The 18,434-nt window shown below is 33.1% G+C and overlaps 1 protein-coding gene across 4 annotated transcripts in view; it reads right to left on the bottom strand.

Moving 5' to 3' along the window:
- Positions 1-394: 394 nt before the first annotated feature.
- LOC120347455 (uncharacterized) overlaps positions 395-18,434 on the bottom strand; it is a 68,560-nt gene continuing 50,520 nt past the window's right edge. Inside the window, exons 2-15 of one of the 4 annotated variants that reach the window (XM_078117601.1) lie at positions 16,189-16,356; positions 15,097-15,251; positions 13,861-14,052; positions 12,954-13,039; positions 12,552-12,666; positions 12,018-12,163; positions 11,357-11,431; positions 10,787-10,843; positions 10,231-10,334; positions 9,617-9,790; positions 9,061-9,123; positions 8,529-8,574; positions 3,540-3,644; positions 402-2,266 (exon numbers count right to left, since the gene is read on the bottom strand). In XM_078117601.1, coding sequence (XP_077973727.1) covers positions 2,085-2,266; positions 3,540-3,644; positions 8,529-8,574; positions 9,061-9,123; positions 9,617-9,790; positions 10,231-10,334; positions 10,787-10,843; positions 11,357-11,431; positions 12,018-12,163; positions 12,552-12,666; positions 12,954-13,039; positions 13,861-14,052; positions 15,097-15,251; positions 16,189-16,278 — 1,590 coding nt within the window. In that variant the 5' untranslated portion in view covers positions 16,279-16,356 and the 3' untranslated portion in view covers positions 402-2,084. Of the gene's footprint in view, positions 2,267-3,539; positions 3,645-8,528; positions 8,575-9,060; positions 9,124-9,616; positions 9,791-10,230; positions 10,335-10,786; positions 10,844-11,356; positions 11,432-12,017; positions 12,164-12,551; positions 12,667-12,953; positions 13,040-13,860; positions 14,053-15,096; positions 15,252-16,188; positions 16,422-18,434 lie in introns of those variants that run through there. The other 3 variants (XM_039417448.2, XM_039417451.2, XM_039417449.2) reach the window with 3 other exon arrangements.

Below are 18,434 nucleotides of genomic sequence, written 5' to 3'. Positions count from 1 at the left end.
CCTGGTGACCTCAGTTGAACTCGTATTACACAAATAGATAATTGGAATGAAATAGCATACCTAGGCTAATAATTTGTGCAATGTGCAAGATTGTTAGAAATGGAAACTACAAAGATAATGAACACCCAATTTTTCCTATCCCCGATTTATTGGTCGAAATGTATGGGCGTTTACGAAATATATAAATTCTAATTTTTCACTAATTGCCGGGTTTCAGGAATGGTAATCAATTTTTTCTAATGAGGGAAGTGACCCTTTTAAAAACTCTTGCTCTGAATTTCGGGTACAAACTTTGCACACGAGATCGACCACAGCAGATGCAATATACCTGGCTTGACAATCTCCTTTAATTTTAGGTTGCAAGTTCGGTTTCGCCTACCCTTCGATCAGTTCTATTTATCATCATGCTCGTCAAAAAATTTTAACCAATGTATACTGCCCAACGGGCAACCAAACTTTAGCCTATAGGGAGACGAATACTTTCAACATTCATTCATGTGAACATTTTTAAAGCCAGTCCATGCACATTTATATTACTAAAAATTGAATGTCACAAATCTACCATAGTAGTTCTGGTGGCATTCCGCAAGCGACCCATGGCACTGAAAGTCAATCCCATTATAAACTGACCACGATTTTGCGCCACTCGGGTGAAATTCGGGCGACGTGCATTAAAAACTTCTATTTGAATATGCCATGCACGCGAAAGAGCAAGAACTTGGCAGTTAGAAAACTGAATTAAACACATCGTTAAGCCTAGTAATTAATCTTTCACTTACCGCGTGTTGAGTGATATATCGAAATGTCTTTTGCTAGCATAAGTCAGCACTAGTATGTTAGAACACTCATATAATAAAGAACCGAACATTCAATCAGTGTTCATAGGCATAAAATAAAAATAAAACATTAAAATGAATAAAAAATTGGGTAATATAAAATATCTAAAAATAACAAAAACTTTATATTTCGAAATGCATAAACATAAATAAGTGCATACAGAGCTGAATATTCATGATTCATTTCCTCTTAATTAGTGGTCAGATTATCCTGATATCCAGAACAGTCAATAAGTATCACTATTAAAAAAATTCTATTGAAAACTAGCCAAAACATCCAATACTTTGGTCATCAAGAGTGAATCTGTAATTGCACAAATCCATTATCATGAATTCCAGAAAAAAAGAAAAAATTTGGCGCTCCAGAAGTATGTGTACCAATATGGAGGTAACTAATTTTGTTCGTTTACTTTACATCACGAACTCGTAATAGAATCAAAATAAGGAAAATCAGAATAAAATTATGGCCTGCCCTAACCTGGTACACATACTGCGGGAGTAACAAAAATTGAACATGAAATAGAAAGGGTTTCAACACTAATGCATTAAAACCACCAGCAAGGTCCGGAACAATTCAGCAAGAACAATCCCCTTAAATTCGGGGTTTAGGTAATAGAATAATAGGTAATAGAATTATACGTATTTCAAAAGCACCAGTTTTAGTGCTTAGTCTTCAAATAGGACTACTGCAATTTGACCTAAACAAGTCTAAAATGCATGAAAAGTACAAAGATCTGATTTCTATTTGAAACTACATTTCAATCGTTTAGTAGGGTTGGTGGCGTCAAATTAATTTAGTCGATTGACTAATACTTGGATTTTCCATGATGAATACAAATTTATAATGTCATCATTTGCACATAGATAGTCACAGTGCATATCTTACACACATTTGGATGGAAAATGGCCCAGATAAAGCCTTAGTGAATATCTGGGTGAGCAAAAATATTTTAGCACTGAAATGTACCATAGAAGCAACTGTACTACAACATAATAGCATTAATTACAAAAGCAAATCCTGATTCCAATATATGTCTGTATAAAAACACTTCTTTAAACATTTGGCAAACATACGTATGAACAACATTTGTACATAAACTTTTCATTCAATTAGCAAACAATACTGGACATGTCTGGAGCTGAATCTTGCTTTATTAATCTCAACAATCATATGAAACAAACAAGTATTTTCCTAACCATGTGGATTTGTGTCTTCATGTGGGTATTTTAAACAGCAATATGTTGTCATTATTTGCTGGAACGATGGCAAACTTTGAGGTTCATCAGAAATTCCTCCATCAAACAATTTCTCAATGAATTGTTTTCTTCAGTCTCCGTTTTAAAAATAGTTCGTGGGGTCAGTTTTTCACCTTCACTTTTAATAAGTTTGACAATGCATTGATAACGAAGTTCTGATTGAGTGTTGTTTTCTAAGAATATAAAAACAAAATAATTTATTTTGAGCCCCACCATGTTACAAAAAAATACAATACACGAGGTAAAGTTGATGAGTGAAAATTCATTGAAGGTACAAAATTCTTCATTGATGTGTACAAAATACTGTGCAGAAAGCCCATAAAATAAATATGAAAAATTATAAACTGCATTTGCCATTAGGGATTCTTTGAAAGTGATTGGTCTGGTCGTTTAAGAAAAAAGTTTTTTTTCTTCACCTAATGTCCAAAAATTGTTATACATTCACTAAACATTATTTATTCAGAATAGTGCAGGCTAATATGTTTCAATGTAAATCAGAGATCAGAAAAAACTCTCCATCTCACTGGTGATGGTGCAGCAGGGATTAACAAATCAGATACTTCCTAATTCGCTCTAAGGATAAAGTTTCGCTCACACACAGTCACACGACTGAAATCTGCTAACAAACTGCTGAGAATTTTGACAGAGAACTCAATAAACATGGAAAATCTCTCACATTTTTGAAAGTTCACCAAATTTACACAGAGTCTTAACAAAACATCCTATTTGGCAAAGATATGTGTGTACAAGCACAGTTAGAGTGTGCGTTAATTAAAAGGGGAACAATATTATACAGCAGTACAACACCATTTTGTTACAAATTTCTAACCATGTGAAAATAGTTATCTCTGGTTATTTTACTCTGATGGATGCTATTATTAGCTAATATTTAAGGAGTTTTCAGATTTGAGATTGTGCTTATATTCAGCTAGATAACAGTGGTTCCCAACCTTCTTTATATCGCGACACACTATTGAGCTCTTCAAATATTCGCGACATACCTATCACAAAACGTGAACATTTTCTACTCATAAAGCCATTTTGCTATGAAATAATAAAAAACAAGTTCAGGTAACAGGAATTTTATCTATACAACATACCCTGTATTTAGTAACATGTATAGAATATTATCCGTGAATGTCAGTGGGATTGTTGTGCCTGGTGCGCCTCGCGTTATATTTTCTTAATATTGTTTAGGTAAAAAAATCCTAGCTCACATAGGTAGGAAGTTACGTGGTCTTCAAACGCACCGTCGATCACACACTTTGGTTTTGCTCGCCGCTCCTCTGACTGACGTTATGACTAAGTGTGAGCAATGTACTGGAACTACAGGAAATATTTATGATTTCAGCTATTCAGCATTATGGTTCAAACAAGTATTCTAAGGAATTTTGAATATATTGGTGTCATATAAAGATTTCTGTGAAAATCCAATGTATTCCTCACCTTTCTTTGCGTCATTGATGGCAACGTCACCTAAATTGAGTGTTCTGAGAAATTCAATGACATCTTCGGTATCAAATTTTTTGATTTTTCTTAACATTTTATGACCTGTATAAGAATTTGTAGTTTAAATATCTTATAATAATTATTATTATTAATGATTATTTTATAATAAAAAGATACTACATTATCTATTATTTACTATTGAGCAGTGTTAACTCTAAGCAAATTATGAGTGCGAAAGTGCTTCGCAGTCGAAAAAAAAAGTGCGAAAGTGCTTTTGCCGATTTTAACAAGTTAGGTGCCCTTAGCCTTTCATATAACCCATTTAAAACGGCATAGATACTCGAAAAAGCGCTCCTCCGGTTAATATTATGAATTAAAGAGAAGCCTTTCCGTTAACTGAGTTCCCTTTAAGCGAATTCATGTTTAATTAAAACAAGCAAATTCATCGGCAACGAAAGGACATCTGCTAACACCTGCCGCGGAAAAAACTTTCATGCAATGTATCACGGTGTCAGTTGCTTACTCGCGTGAACAGCAAAGGCCTTCACATTTGTTACTCCTTCCATCTAACAGACACGAGGCAGGCTGGAAACCATATTAGTTACAGGGTGGATCCTTTGTACAAATCCCGTGCACAATAATCCCCCCCCCCCCCCCCCCAAATATAAATATCAATCAACTAAGGGTTAGGTGCGCTGGAAATTCAACTTTTCGATTTATCCCTAAACCCAATCTGATAATTATTAATTTGTGATTTTGAACCACTTTGAAAGTCGCCACCCGCTGTTTTAAAAGATAGGTTAACCTATGTTCCCTCCGAAATATTAAGCAGGATACTTCCCTGTTTTAGGAGATAGGTTGACCTACTTTCCTTTCAAACTTTTTTCTCCGAAATATTACACAAGATCACTTTGAAAATCCTCCCGTTTCGTGAGCTAGCGTGACCTAATTTCTCATTTACATTTATATTATACTATTTCAGAGCTTACCCAAAGACAAGTAATTTTTAAATGTCGACATGCCTTGGTTTGGGTGCGAGTTAGTTTAAATCGGGCAGAAAACGTCATATATTGGCAAAATGTTTAGTAATGCCATGTACTTTCAGCATTCATAAATAGCACTCTTTGTAATGCTGCTGACCTAGTATCAAATATTCGCATCACAACGCCACTTGCGAGATTTCCATATATTTCAATTAGTAATTACACTAATAGGAACGATGACACCAAAGAGTTTTCTTTTGCGGAGGTACACTAAATATAACGAGGGTGATTCTTGAAAAAAACATGAATATAAAAAATAAGAATGATATGATAGTGGATCCCAAATAATTTTGAGAGTGTCTCTAAATACCAATCCATTTGATAAATAATTTTTATTCGACCACATGAACGCTGATATCCTGAAAATTAATGTTGAAAGAGAAGTACGCATTCTCAGATATCGGACATCCAGTCGCGATATTCAATCGTTCATATGCACCAATCTCACATTAATAGTAATTGCTACCCAAGTTTGTAAAGTTTAGAAACCAACAAACAGAAAATAACTTATCCTAAAACACAATTGAAATTCAGTCGGCAATAAATTCGTCGCCAAGACGATGCCATACAAAATAAAAAAGATTTGGTCGCGAGAGTTACGTTAGCTGACTGCAAAACGACGTTGTTTTTTGAGCAGAATGTAAAAAAAATTATAATTAATAAACGGGAGTTACGACGCCCTTAACACATTGTGTGTATTAAACCTGTTGGAGTATTTGGACAATTTCGAATTTAAAATAAATGAAAACCCGACTTATAATAAAGACGCAAAAGTAAAATGAACATTTATTGAAAAAGTTATTATTTAAGAAAGACAACATGATCGTACAATTCCGCCAAAACCTCGATGTTCGCAAGTGAGATGATAAACAAATACTTCCCTGTATTCGATCAATTAACTTTAGCATATCGTTGTTCTGCCAACAAACAGCCGGGTGCAAAATATTTCCGTCCTGTGATATGCTCACAAATATTCTCGATATTAATATCATACCATCGCGTATGTTCTTTCTATTAGCTCTTTAGTGATCCCTTCCATCTTTGGCCAAGTCATGTTTCGAATATGTGAACATTTTATTCGACAATACATGGCCGGCGGGATGTTAAAATTGTAAACAAGAGAGAGGTAAAATCAATCGCGAATTTCGTTATAACGGCTCGTTTACGAATTGTTGCGCCTGTTATCGTCGAAAATGTTTACATTTGTTGTATTTTGAGGCATTTAAGAGGTAATAATTAGGGCATGACATCATCAAAATTGTCAAGTAAGATCTTGAAATTGCAAATTCCGTAAATAAAATTGTGAATTACTCGGTAACGAATTCAGCTTTAATGACCGTCGGGGTAATGTTTTGTTGAAAATTATTATTAATGTGAGAGCGCCAAAAACATACAGTCCATGCCGATGCGGCCGCAATTGGTGTGGCGAGTTTATTAATAGTGTAAAATAAATTAAACGAATATCAATTATAACCAAGCCTGTCAGCGTGTTTATTTTCTGTGGGCAGGAATCGTAAAATACCATCTTGAGACAAATTCACTTCTATTATAAAATCTTAATTTTCAGTTATTATCGTTATACAAATAACGTGTGGCAACTTTTTAATTTATCGTCGATCAAAAAACCGCCCCACACTCGTCCAAACGTGTGTCGAGCTTGAACGACAGGAACAGATTCATCGACGACTTTAATTAGGGAAAATATGTATTTTATTGGGAATGCAAAATAAATGTAACAAAACGAATTTTTTTGTGATATAACTTTGTATTTTCGAAAAGGGGTTGCCGTGAAAGGTAAAATTTGATCTAATTAATCGCAAAAATGTTTTATTTTAAATGTAACAAAACACATTTTGCGATATAACCTTGTATTTTCGAAAACGGGTGTCCTGAAAAGTAAAATATGATCTAAATTAATCGCAAAAATGTTTTATTTCAAATGTAACAAAACACATTTTTCGAGATACAACTGTATTTTCGGATACCGGGTGTCATGAAGAGTAAAATATGATCTGAATTAACCGTAAATAATGTTACATTCCAAATGTAACAAAACGCATTTTTTGCGATATAACTTTGTATTTTCGATAACGGGCGTAATGAAAATTATTAATCTAATGTGTTATCTATTGTCTAACTAACGTCTGGAACACATCATTTTTGGGGAGAACTCTAGCCCGCGAAACGTCATTTAATTTAAAATAGAGAATGTTTCACGCATTCCAAAACGGAAAATCACCAGTAAGTGGACAGGGATTCAACCCTCCGGATTCAGTATTCTATATCCCCCGTGTCAGAACTTTCTGAAGAATGGAACAAAGAACCCGTCAAACCGCCGCGGAAGAAGGGGAGTATTTTTTGCACTAATAATTAGGGCCTGACATTATCAAAATCGTCAAGAAACTGGTGAATTTGCAAATTCCATAAATAAAATTGTGAATTGCTCGGTAACATTTTAGCTATAATTATCGTCGGGGTATTGTTTTGTTGAAAACACGTTGAAACTTGAGGGAATTAGTTACGATTAGCGCCTGACCTCTATTAGGCACTCGAGCACTCGAAAAAAAAGCACTTGAGCCCAATCTTTTTAGCATTTAGTCGCATACGTAAAATATCCTGTAAAAGAAGTGCTGTTCATTAACGTCATCTCGTCTTATGACCACGCAGAAATGCCTTTATTGCCGAATTATTCAATCACTATTTTAAATCAACATTCAGGATTGGCGCAATTTCAGATTTGCGAAGTTTATCACCATAGAAATACATGAGAAAGTTAATTATCGTCTTAATAAATATCTGCATCACGGTATCGACAATAATATTAAAATTGGGACGGTAAATTTACAAATTTGATAGGTAATATTAAAGCCAACGCAATTTGGGTTCTCAATGTCTTCAACAGATGTTGCCGATGTGAACGAACGATAAAACCCGGAATATAAAACTTCGATGTCCGCCGACCCGCAAGAATTCATATTTGTAATAAAGAGAGGGCGGGAATATAGATTACCAAAACCTGTATATCGCCGCCAAAACGATCGGCGACAAGAACAATTAGCGATTACAACGGAATTAACCAGTAAAAAGGCTTTGTTGCCGATTTTTTAATGTTTCCACCACGTTTATTCGGTACTCGTTAAAAATATTGGATTCAAAAAAATATTGAATTTTGCCTACCCGTCCTCGCATATCAATGAGAAATAGTTGTGTAAATAATTCCGGAAAATGCCACGTGCTTTCAACTTTGTGATTACAATAAAATGGCACTTAATGGTATTTTGTGAATTTGGTGATTTTGCAAATCTGTGACATGCTGCTAAAAGTTTGGTCTGATTACATCCAAAGTGACTATAACACTTTACTAACACTCTTATAGTCATTTTGAATTCATCGATATCATTGATAGTCACATGACCACTCTCGTTCAAAGAAACGCACTGCGTAGTATTCCAACATCTGGTTTCAAAGGCGGAAGCGTTTTTTGCGGGAGAAGCGGAATGGTGTGCTTGTATAATAATCATATTATAAACAAGAATTTTGCTGTTAATGCAAAAGCTTTATCTCCTATGTCTGCATCTCATAGGTTAGAATTCCAGTAAATATCGTTATGATATGCAGAATTGAGTTACAAAAGTACTAGTATGTTACTTATTTGTCAACTTAATACTCGAAAATATTTGTTAAGGGTGAATTTTTATTCCATTCAAAATCGGAAAAAAGTGCTATTTCTCTTCAAAATCGGAAAAAAGTGCTATTTCGCAGTCCCTAAAAAAAGTTGCGAAAGTGCTTCGCAATTTTCGCAAAAAAGTGCGCTAATAGTGAACACTGTGTAGTATTGAGTATATTCACAGTTTTGAGTGGTAGATAGGTATGAGATAAATACATGAAGAGCATTTTAGAATATAAAAGCTGTACAGTGCAGAATCCTTCAAGTAGAACTCACCAATAGATGGATTCTTCAAACATCTTTCGACACAACAATTGAGAAACTGAAACGAGAATTTAAGAATTTCAAGCAAACATGCTCAATTTCCGATCATTAATCAAATTGCATGAATGTAATTTAATTCTGATAGTTTGCAAATTTCATCTTATCCTTACCTAAAAAAATTAATAATACTGGCCACTACCCAGAGGTAATTTCTCAGAACGGAAACAATCAAACTTGTAGTTTATTTTTAAATCGAAATACTTAATTGTCTTACGTCTTGTCTTAATTGTCCTTGAGGGCAAATTTTATTTGTTTTAGCCACTGTATCTTATAGACTTATACATACCAATAAATACAGGTGTCAAATATTTATACATTCATAAACATTACTTTTGCTATTCAGCCCAAGTTTATGGTGTTTAAAGTCATGGCATTGTCTCCTATTTTTTGCATGTCTCAAATCTCTCACCAGAACTGTAATTCCCCAGTAGATCTAATATGGAGGGATTAAGATTTTATCATAAATATAATTAAAATCTCTTACCCCCTTTTTCTCAATTCCATCCAGTTGCTCTTCATTAAAAAATTCTTTATTTTGACACGGAACCTAAATAGAAAGTAAAAAATCATGATTACGCACCAGACCGCGATATTTCAGATACTGAATAGAATTTCAACAATCCTGGCTTACAATGTAGAAAAACTAAATTTTGAACATAAAGCTTTGATGTTTACAGTCTCATTTAGTGTCAGCCAATTGATTTGAATACAAACCAGTCAAGATTAGCTACAGCATACATTACATAAAGCTCACCAAACTTCATATAAAATTTAAAGCCAATGATTATCAAAATTTAAACAAGACATCTTTCTACTGAAATTCACACTGCTTGCATTCGCTCAATTGAACTCAGTCCCTTCATTTTTGGAAATGAAGCAAACTAATTGAAATTCAAATCACACTTCTCATGGACAATATCTTGTAAGTACCCTACCACAATATAAAATGACTGTGGAGGTATTTCATTACTGAGCTCAATATTACTTTGAATATATCTACATAGCAGATAAATTACCTAATCTAAATATTTACAAATTACCATCTCGGCAGCAACAGTGGCTTCTAAAACATCACTACTTTCCTGTAAACTTGAACTTATGGGTGTTGCATTATTGTCAGATTTAGGATTTTCACTACGGCTAATTTCATGTAAAGAAATTTTTTCACTGCTATTTGTCTCTTCCTCCATTGTTACAACAAAACTGTCTTCTTCCTGTCGGGTTTGGTGTGGTAAAGAAACAGTAGAACACAATTAAATGGTAATAAGTGAGGTATGAATTAAAATATTCTAGTGTTTTACAATTATAATCAAAGAGAACAACTGAATACAAAATATTTAACAATTCGCATAAGGTAAGTGGAATGCAAGATATACCTAAATATATATATATGGCGATTTCAAGTGCATCTTTCAGATTTGGCTTGTTTCTGTGCAATGTATTAGTCTTACAAACAGGTGTGAAAATTTTTGTTTTGTCCAATAAATGAAGAAGTGTTGCTGTTTTCAAAAAACAAATACAATAGTCTTTGGCACTGCCCATTTTACTTTTGAAATATAACTTAAGATAGCACAAGTTTCTAACCTTCCTAAAGATACAACTCAGGTTATATAGCCTAGTCAATTTATAGTATAATGAATATATATAAACTCACACTTGAATCCTCATTTGTAGCGTCTTTGTTTTCATGGTTTGGAAGTAATTTCCCATTCTGTTTCGGAGTCTCTGGCGGAATTCGACCATTTTCAGGTGAAGTTTCTTAAACAAACCAATAGCAATCAAATCATTTGACAAAAAACACACACAAATTTAGATGCAGACTGTGTAAAAAAATAGAATTAAATCAATGTAACTCAATCAATGTCGCTGCTCTTTGACACAGACCTGATTAGGTTGAAAGCCACTAGTATTCAATCCAGGTCTGGACTTTCGCACAATTAAAGTTAGAACTTTACTTCATTTGAATTGGAGTTAAAATGCAATTGCTGTGGAAATTTGCTCACGCAAGCTCACACATACTTCCTCAAAAATAAAGAAAACTGGTCTGTGAACGAATTCACGGACGACTACTGAAGTGCCAGAAACTACTAATAAGAATATAAAAAATTACATAAATAATGATGAATGCCAGGCATGCTATTCAGGTCATTACAATCTGGACAACAGCTAAGAGGTAGTAACTACAATTCAACACACTGCTTGGAAAATACCTTTATCACTTGAGTCAGTAGACTTTTGAGATTTCTTTTTTTTTTGGTAAAAACGATCTGTAAAAGTAAAGACTTTGTAGGCTGGGATGTCTAGAATCAATGTTATGATGGCTGGCCCGGGGCGTGGAGCATCTTGCTAAGCATTAGGAATAATACACTCGCCACAGCACCTTTGTGGATTCGATGTTTCGAATCCTGAGGGGTAAATTTTTGTGCGACAGGATTGCTGGAATCCTCGTCGCTGTATGATGGTTGAAGTAAGCACTGGTCGGTTACATCTTCCTCCACCATTAATCAATATTCATTTCAGACCGACAATCACTGTTTGTAAGTATCCTACATAAATACCCAACATCAGCAAACACTTCAGTCAACTGTATTTCAGTATTGTCTGATGTCAGGTATTTCCACTGTATTCTCTGCAGTCATCAAATTATTTTTCTCCATGAGGAGGGGTAAAAGTTGGACAAATCATTGAAATTAACAACAGCTCATTATACTATATATGTGAATGTAAAATCTTGTCATAAATTATTGTTGAATTTGTTAGAAAATAATCAAATTACTTACAACAAAGCACAGCGACAACAATGATCCCTATCACAAAGACAATAACACATGATATGATGATTTTGATGGCTTTTCCTTAAAAAGTAAACATGAAAATTATACAGCATGCAAATGCAAGAAACTTTCATACAGCATATATTACAAAAAATTAAAAAGGAAAATACCGGAAAAACAACAAATAACAGGATTATGTACATGCCCTATAACTTACCACAGTAAAAAGGGATTCGCCCCGTATACCGAATGATCAACAACTTTGAATAGATAATTAATATGAAAAAAAGTCACATAGAAACTACAAATATTGAATACAAACAGTTAAAAAACAAACACTTGATAAACGTTTTCTTTTTAAAACATCTTCAATTAGTTCTGGCCACTCTTCTTCAGCTGAGAATTCATGATTTTCTTCCGATGAAAGGTGTTTGATGCCACATTTTGACTGCTAACCCGTTTGCTAATAAAATTCCTCAAATCCGGGAGAATGTCAAAAATGTGTGATATTGCCAGAAATTGATCAAAATAGGGTGATTTTAACTCTATATATAGCCTATACAAAAGTCAGATATTCCACACATGGCCTATGTACTAATACAATTATTTTTTAAAACTTCCATTTTTGAGGAAAGAAGATATATATTTTACTACTATATACACTTACTGTCATCATTCAAAAGGGTGATATCATCCTTCTGTATTGTTCCAGTGACATTATTGTTTGTAAGATTATTTGCCACAAGTTTAAGTTGGCAAACCATATCATGAGTTGTGTTACCGATATTCTTTACATATTCGATCACATCACATCTATTAACAGATGAAATTAAATTAAAATCAAGAAATCGAAGAACTCTTCAACTAAAACCAGATAAATGATAAACTCCGCTGCAATAACAATACCATATTTTTTGGGATAATTATTTACCTAATAGGTGAATTTATCCACCCAATTTGCAATGATTGTCAGGATTATATTAGTTACTCCATTCTCATGCCAGATTCAGATTCAATATAAACGAACTTTTAGCACATTACCTGCAGTGATAAAATGCCATTTGAAGGGCTAAAAGCGAACTATTAAATTTAATTTGGGTTTAATAGCAAATAATATATTACCTGGTTAATATTAGGTGTATGGAAAGAGATGAAAAAATCCAGAAACTTTATTTATCAAACTAAAAACATGATAACTTACTTGGACCAAGGAATACACATTTCAGTTGGTGAGGAAATATTTGAAAATGTTCCATTTTGACATACACGGCATTGTGTATCACTCGTCTTTGTTGCAAGGTGAGAGGGTTCAAATCCTAAACGGGAAAGAAGTGCAATATTTTGTCAAGCATTGACATTTCAAATACTCAAATACTCATACAAATATAACTCAAGAGCTTTATCCCTATTTAGGCAAATCGTTCAATTTTGCGAACTATTACCGGTAACTGAAATGTAGAAAAAAATCAAAGTACTGTATGCCATTTGAATATTAAGTAAGGTAATAATATGGGCTTGTTTGAAATATGAATACACAGCCACGAAACTCAATAATAGTGCGGTAATATTTGATGAGTACTTTGTGCTCATTTCAACATCTTACCCTCAATGCATGGACTATTTTCATGACAACCTCCAGAAACATCGTCAGTTCCGCTTGCAGTATGATACCCCGTTTTACAGATGCATCTGGAACAATTTTGTTATTGTGGAATCAGAAATATAATAAAAGGATCATATCTGAATGGCATTATTTTTAATTACATAGCCCTTGATAAAAAATATTGTTATTCGATTTACTCATTAATAAGACATAAGTGCAGCTTATTCCAAATTATTTTATCAATTTTTTCACTGACTAATTAATGATGTTAGACAAGTTTTAAAACAGAAATTTTTAAATTCATGATTCAGCAAAGCGAATAATATGTCATGTAATAATTAATAGAAATTGCATGTGCTACAAACTAAATATTTGTTGAATAACCTATATTCTTCCTTGAACATCCCAAGACTTTTTTTTAGTTTTGAGGAGCACTTATTATGATATGATTTGATACCACCATTATATTCTAAAAAAGGCCATAAATAGGCGGCCATTGATATATAAGTAGCAGTTATTTTGAAAGAACCAGAATTCTCCTGGAACAACAATGAGTCAATGACTATCCCATTTTTGGTAAGCAGAAGCTTTCACCCAGTAAACTTTTAATAACTTGCGATACTGCCAAAGCAGTTTTAATTAGCCTACTGTAATTTTAATAATATTCAATCTGTTTTTGCATTATTCACTTTACAGAAATATTTTCAATATTTTAAATTTGGCTTATTAAAAAATATTATATTCCAGAAAACTTTCACAAAATTTGGCAAGGCATAAACTTACCTATCTATTTTGAAGTTACAAATGAAGAAGGTTGTGAATATTCATATTCACTACCAGCTAGTCACTAAAACTGGGCCATACTCTATAATAACAAACATTGTGTTTATAAAATGGTAAAATTTACCGGCTATTCCTAGTTCTATTTCCCATCTCTCGTTGAGTATTCATATACTTTTTGCATACATCTTCATTATCTGATTGAATACACTGCGTATTATTGTTCTCTGTAGGCATGTATGTTTGATTATTCGGATCAAGTGGATCAAACGGACAAAGCTCACAAATTCGACTTTCAGGCTTTCTGAGATGATTCGGTCTAGGAAAAAAATGATCACTATCAATATTTCAAGTATTTGTTTGCAAAGCAAATATTTCTAAGTGCTAATATTATTAAAAATAATAAGTAGCCTACAAACAGAAACTTATTGTAATTAAATGGAGTATTTATGTATTCTATTATGTTTATGTATATATAAGCCAGAATCATATACCGGTATATAATTTAGGAATCTAGAAAAGACCAAATCTAATATAACTACAATGAAAAGTTATTTTTGAAGACATCCACCAGTCGGATAATATTATTTTATGTCTTAAATGTAGGATAGAAATATATTACACACACAAAACTCAGAAATCTGCATCTCACAAGCTCAACTAAGAAGAGTGAATATGTGTGGCACTGGTATGCATGACACTCACATGATTAACTTTAACAATTACAGATTTTCAAGACAACCATTCATTCATTTTCTGCGCAAGCTATGTTTCTAGGCATAAGCCAATCAATTGAATAATTACAGTTGTCAGTATGGCACAGTCCTCCGATTCCAAGAATAGCCCTTACATAATTAAAAGAGAAAAGTGAGTGCAAACCCCTACTTTACGAGACATTCTGGGCTTCCATATTTGCACTGCGCAATAAACTAAAACTGCCACCATTTCGGTGGCTCAATGTTAGATGTGACACCCTGCGATTGATTCAAGATATTATTGAGACAAGCATGGCGCAATCTGTCGCATCTAACATTGAGTCAGGCGCACTTCGTCCCAGAGCCAAATAGAGTGTAAAACAAAACATTTGTTTTATTGAAACAAATGTCGGGACATCTTGGAATCGGACAACTGTGACCTACTGGTTGCAATAAAGTGGATTAAAGAAACAGCAAAAAGAGAGTTATAATTCAATAATTAATAAGGCAATTTTTATACCAAAATGCAAAAATCAACAAAATTGTAACAGAGGCATCACTGATCCTAAACGATCGGACCATCTAATTTTATTATTTTGTTGCATTTTTCAAATTGAGCATTATCAATGATTTCACATTCTTGAAAGTAAAAAATTTATTGTACATACTGACAGATCTTGGATAAATACGATCCAGCTACACAATTGCAACAAAATTCTCCAGTTGGACTTTCAAACAATCCAAGACGTCCTTCAAAATGTAGACATATGTCCCTTGCTTGACTAATGATAACTTGCCTTCGATTAGCTCCAAAAACATAATTCTGAAATGAATATGATGCATGCTAGTGTAAGAATATAAACATTAAAACTTCTCTCAAATTTGAGTTTTCAATGAAGAGCACGTCATGAGCAAATTTTATGATCAGATAAGCAAGGTCACAAGCACCTAAACATTGGAATAGAATACTTAAGATTTCCTGAGTCTGAATTTCAAACCAAAATTTTTTTTTTTGAGAAAAAAAATATGAAGGGAAGGGAACAACTCAATAAGCACATTTCAGCATTTGCTGAATACAGTTAAGAAGAGTTTTTACAACAGAATAGAATAAAAATGGTCCTATTCTTGGCTGTATGTCGAAATGATATTTTCGACTTGAGCAAGATTTCAATAGAATTGTTATCACAAAATGCAGCTTGAGAGCAAAGAAAACATTAATAGATGCTGAACATAAAAAAAAAACTAAATTGATTTGTTTGTAAATAGATTTTGTTATAAAACCTAAAAACAGTTTAAGTTTAAAAGTTATTGTTTTTTGTTTTATATATTTCTTTGTTGGGTGCCAAGGGTGGTACCTGTACGTATGTCCAGGTTTGAGTAAAAAATTATAATGAATGCTAAGTCTGTAAGTGACCGGATTTACCATACTTTAAAATTCAGGCTACAATGAATATATTTAATTTGGCCACTCTGATAGAAACAAAAAACAACAACAAACGGGCAAACAAAATACAGAGGACCTGGAGGACGGGCATAACTTAATAGAAAACTTAACTGCCCGTCCACCAAAAACAGTCAAAACACAATAAAACAAAAACATGATATAAAATCGGGCAATACTTTTAAATTAAATTTAAAATGTGAGACGTGTATGTGTAAAACAACAGGCTTTTTTTTTAGCTTTTCAGACCAAAATGCTGGTGGTCAACTTCAAATACATTATATATTAATTAATAGACTACTTCAATATTAAAACTTACCGATACAGACAAAATCAGGAGCAGGTTCACAATGAGATATTGAGTGTCAAATATAACCATCATACAGATATTCCGTACGCTGCGAACCATATTTTATGTAAAACAAACTTAGTACTGTCAGACTGTAGTACGGTATACTTCTGTACTTATTCTGATCTTACTGGTACTGTACGGTACCATGCGATCAGTAGGCCTACTTCTGTGAAGCAAGATTCTGTAATAAAGACATAAAAATCTGATGAACGATTACTATAAGACTTCCATTCTACTGTAAAAAATATTTAAAAACTGAAACCAGGAAACTAGAGGATTGAGGTTTGTAAACGAAGATGCGAAGTTTGTAGAAAACATTCCATTTCCATGATTCTGCAATTAAACTACTCCTATTTATCTATCTGTTAAATATAAACTACCGTACCGTACCTTATACTGCTCTAGCTATCTTTTTTTTTTTTTTTTTTTAAAGGTCCACGTTGTGGATTCATAACAGTTTTGTTAAAATAAATAAATGATGAAAAAATAATAATCATAGAACATAACATAGTTACATATAATAAACAAATATAAACATCATTCAGTATTATCCAGCCATTCATATTATTCCATTGTTGATTCCAGATAAAGCTATAGCTATCTATTTTTTTTATTTTAAGGTCCACGTTGTGGATTCATAACAGTTTTGTAAAAATAAATAAATGATGAAAAAATAATAATCATAGAACATAGTCACATATAAAAAACGAATATATTCGTAAACATCATTCAGTATTATCCAGCAATTCATATTATTCCATTGTTGATTCCAGATAAAGTTTCCCATGTTTATCAGTAAATATACATTAATTTATATGTTTTTAATTTATAGCAGAAAAATAAAAAATTATACAATTAGTCATAGATTCTTACAAATTATGTCTAGTTCTTTTATAAAACTAGGCCTATGTCTAAGTTGTTCTATATTTCTCCTTGCTAAAAGGGATTTTCTAATTCTTGTTATGACACTATTTACACTTGGATTAACATTTTCAAAAATAACTGCATTACGTTCTAACCATATTTTATATCTTGCAGTACACAGAAGAAGTATGACTGCATTACGTTCAACGTTCAACTAATGATAAATGTGAAAAACACTGATTATTTAGTTCTAGTAAAATACATGTTTTATAAATATTTTTTAGCTCGCAATTGTTTATTTTTAATACAACAGAAAAAACATAATCATATACATTTTGTGTAAATGCACAGTTCCAAAATAAATGGGATATAAATTCTGGTTCTTGAGAACAAAGTACACATATGAGACGACCACGTCTATAACTCTGTTTTGTTCTGTGTGCCCATATTTGTTCTTACCACTTGAGTCACTAGTGAGCAGTTGTGTAACTTTCTCTTTTTAGCTGGTTTGTCAGACTGCCGGCAGTGTGGAATTTCCTCTGTGTTTTGGGTTATTATTATAGTGTTTTCGTGCCGTTAATCTGTGTAATTCTTGTTGTGAAATGATATTAGTAGTACAGGTTTACTAGTTCTCCAGTTTGGCATAGTTCTGTTCACTAGTTAGCTTGTATTTAACACTTCCGTAACTAGTCTATTTTCGCAGTTTATTTCCTGTGGGATTTCTATGCGTATTTCCATGTATATTACGTGTTTGTCGATAAGATAGGATTTGTGTTGTATCTTTAGTGTCATACTAGTTATTCTTATGTATATCTAGGTATGTTTTACCCGGTTTTTAGTATCCCAATATAAGTAAATAGTTCATGACTGTGACGTCATAGACCAATTCTGTATCTTGTGTTACGTATGTATCCTACGGTATTTGTACTGTGTTTTTATTTGTTTATTGTATTTCTTATTGGAGTATTTGGTTGTATTAAGTTCTTACAGGTGTATAATTAATCTAGTTAGTTAACTTAGTTACTCTGCTGTAATTGGAACCGCGAGAAGATTGTTTTGTGAACGACATCTATTGCAACTTCAGTGTCCGATAAGCTGGCAGAAAGAACCTGAGTGGTGATATCAATTTTGGTACGCCACATATACGAATTTTTGGCGAGCACACGCCAGGATATATTATTTGACACAGGGACTATTAAGACTAAGCCGATTAAGTAGGCTAGTCTGTGACGGATAATATTTGGACAATATTGGACATTTGAGGTTGCCGAATTTTTTTTTTAATTGCGGTTGCCTGATATTTTGGAAAAATGGTTAAGAGAAGAAAGATTGTACCGGCACCAAAGGAA

The sequence above is a fragment of the Styela clava genome, chromosome 11 (assembly GCF_964204865.1).
Source record: "Styela clava chromosome 11, kaStyClav1.hap1.2, whole genome shotgun sequence".
Classification (NCBI taxonomy): Eukaryota; Metazoa; Chordata; class Ascidiacea; order Stolidobranchia; family Styelidae; genus Styela; species Styela clava.
Note: the sequence above shows the minus strand (reverse complement) of the source record. Positions and strands in the feature narration are given on the sequence as shown.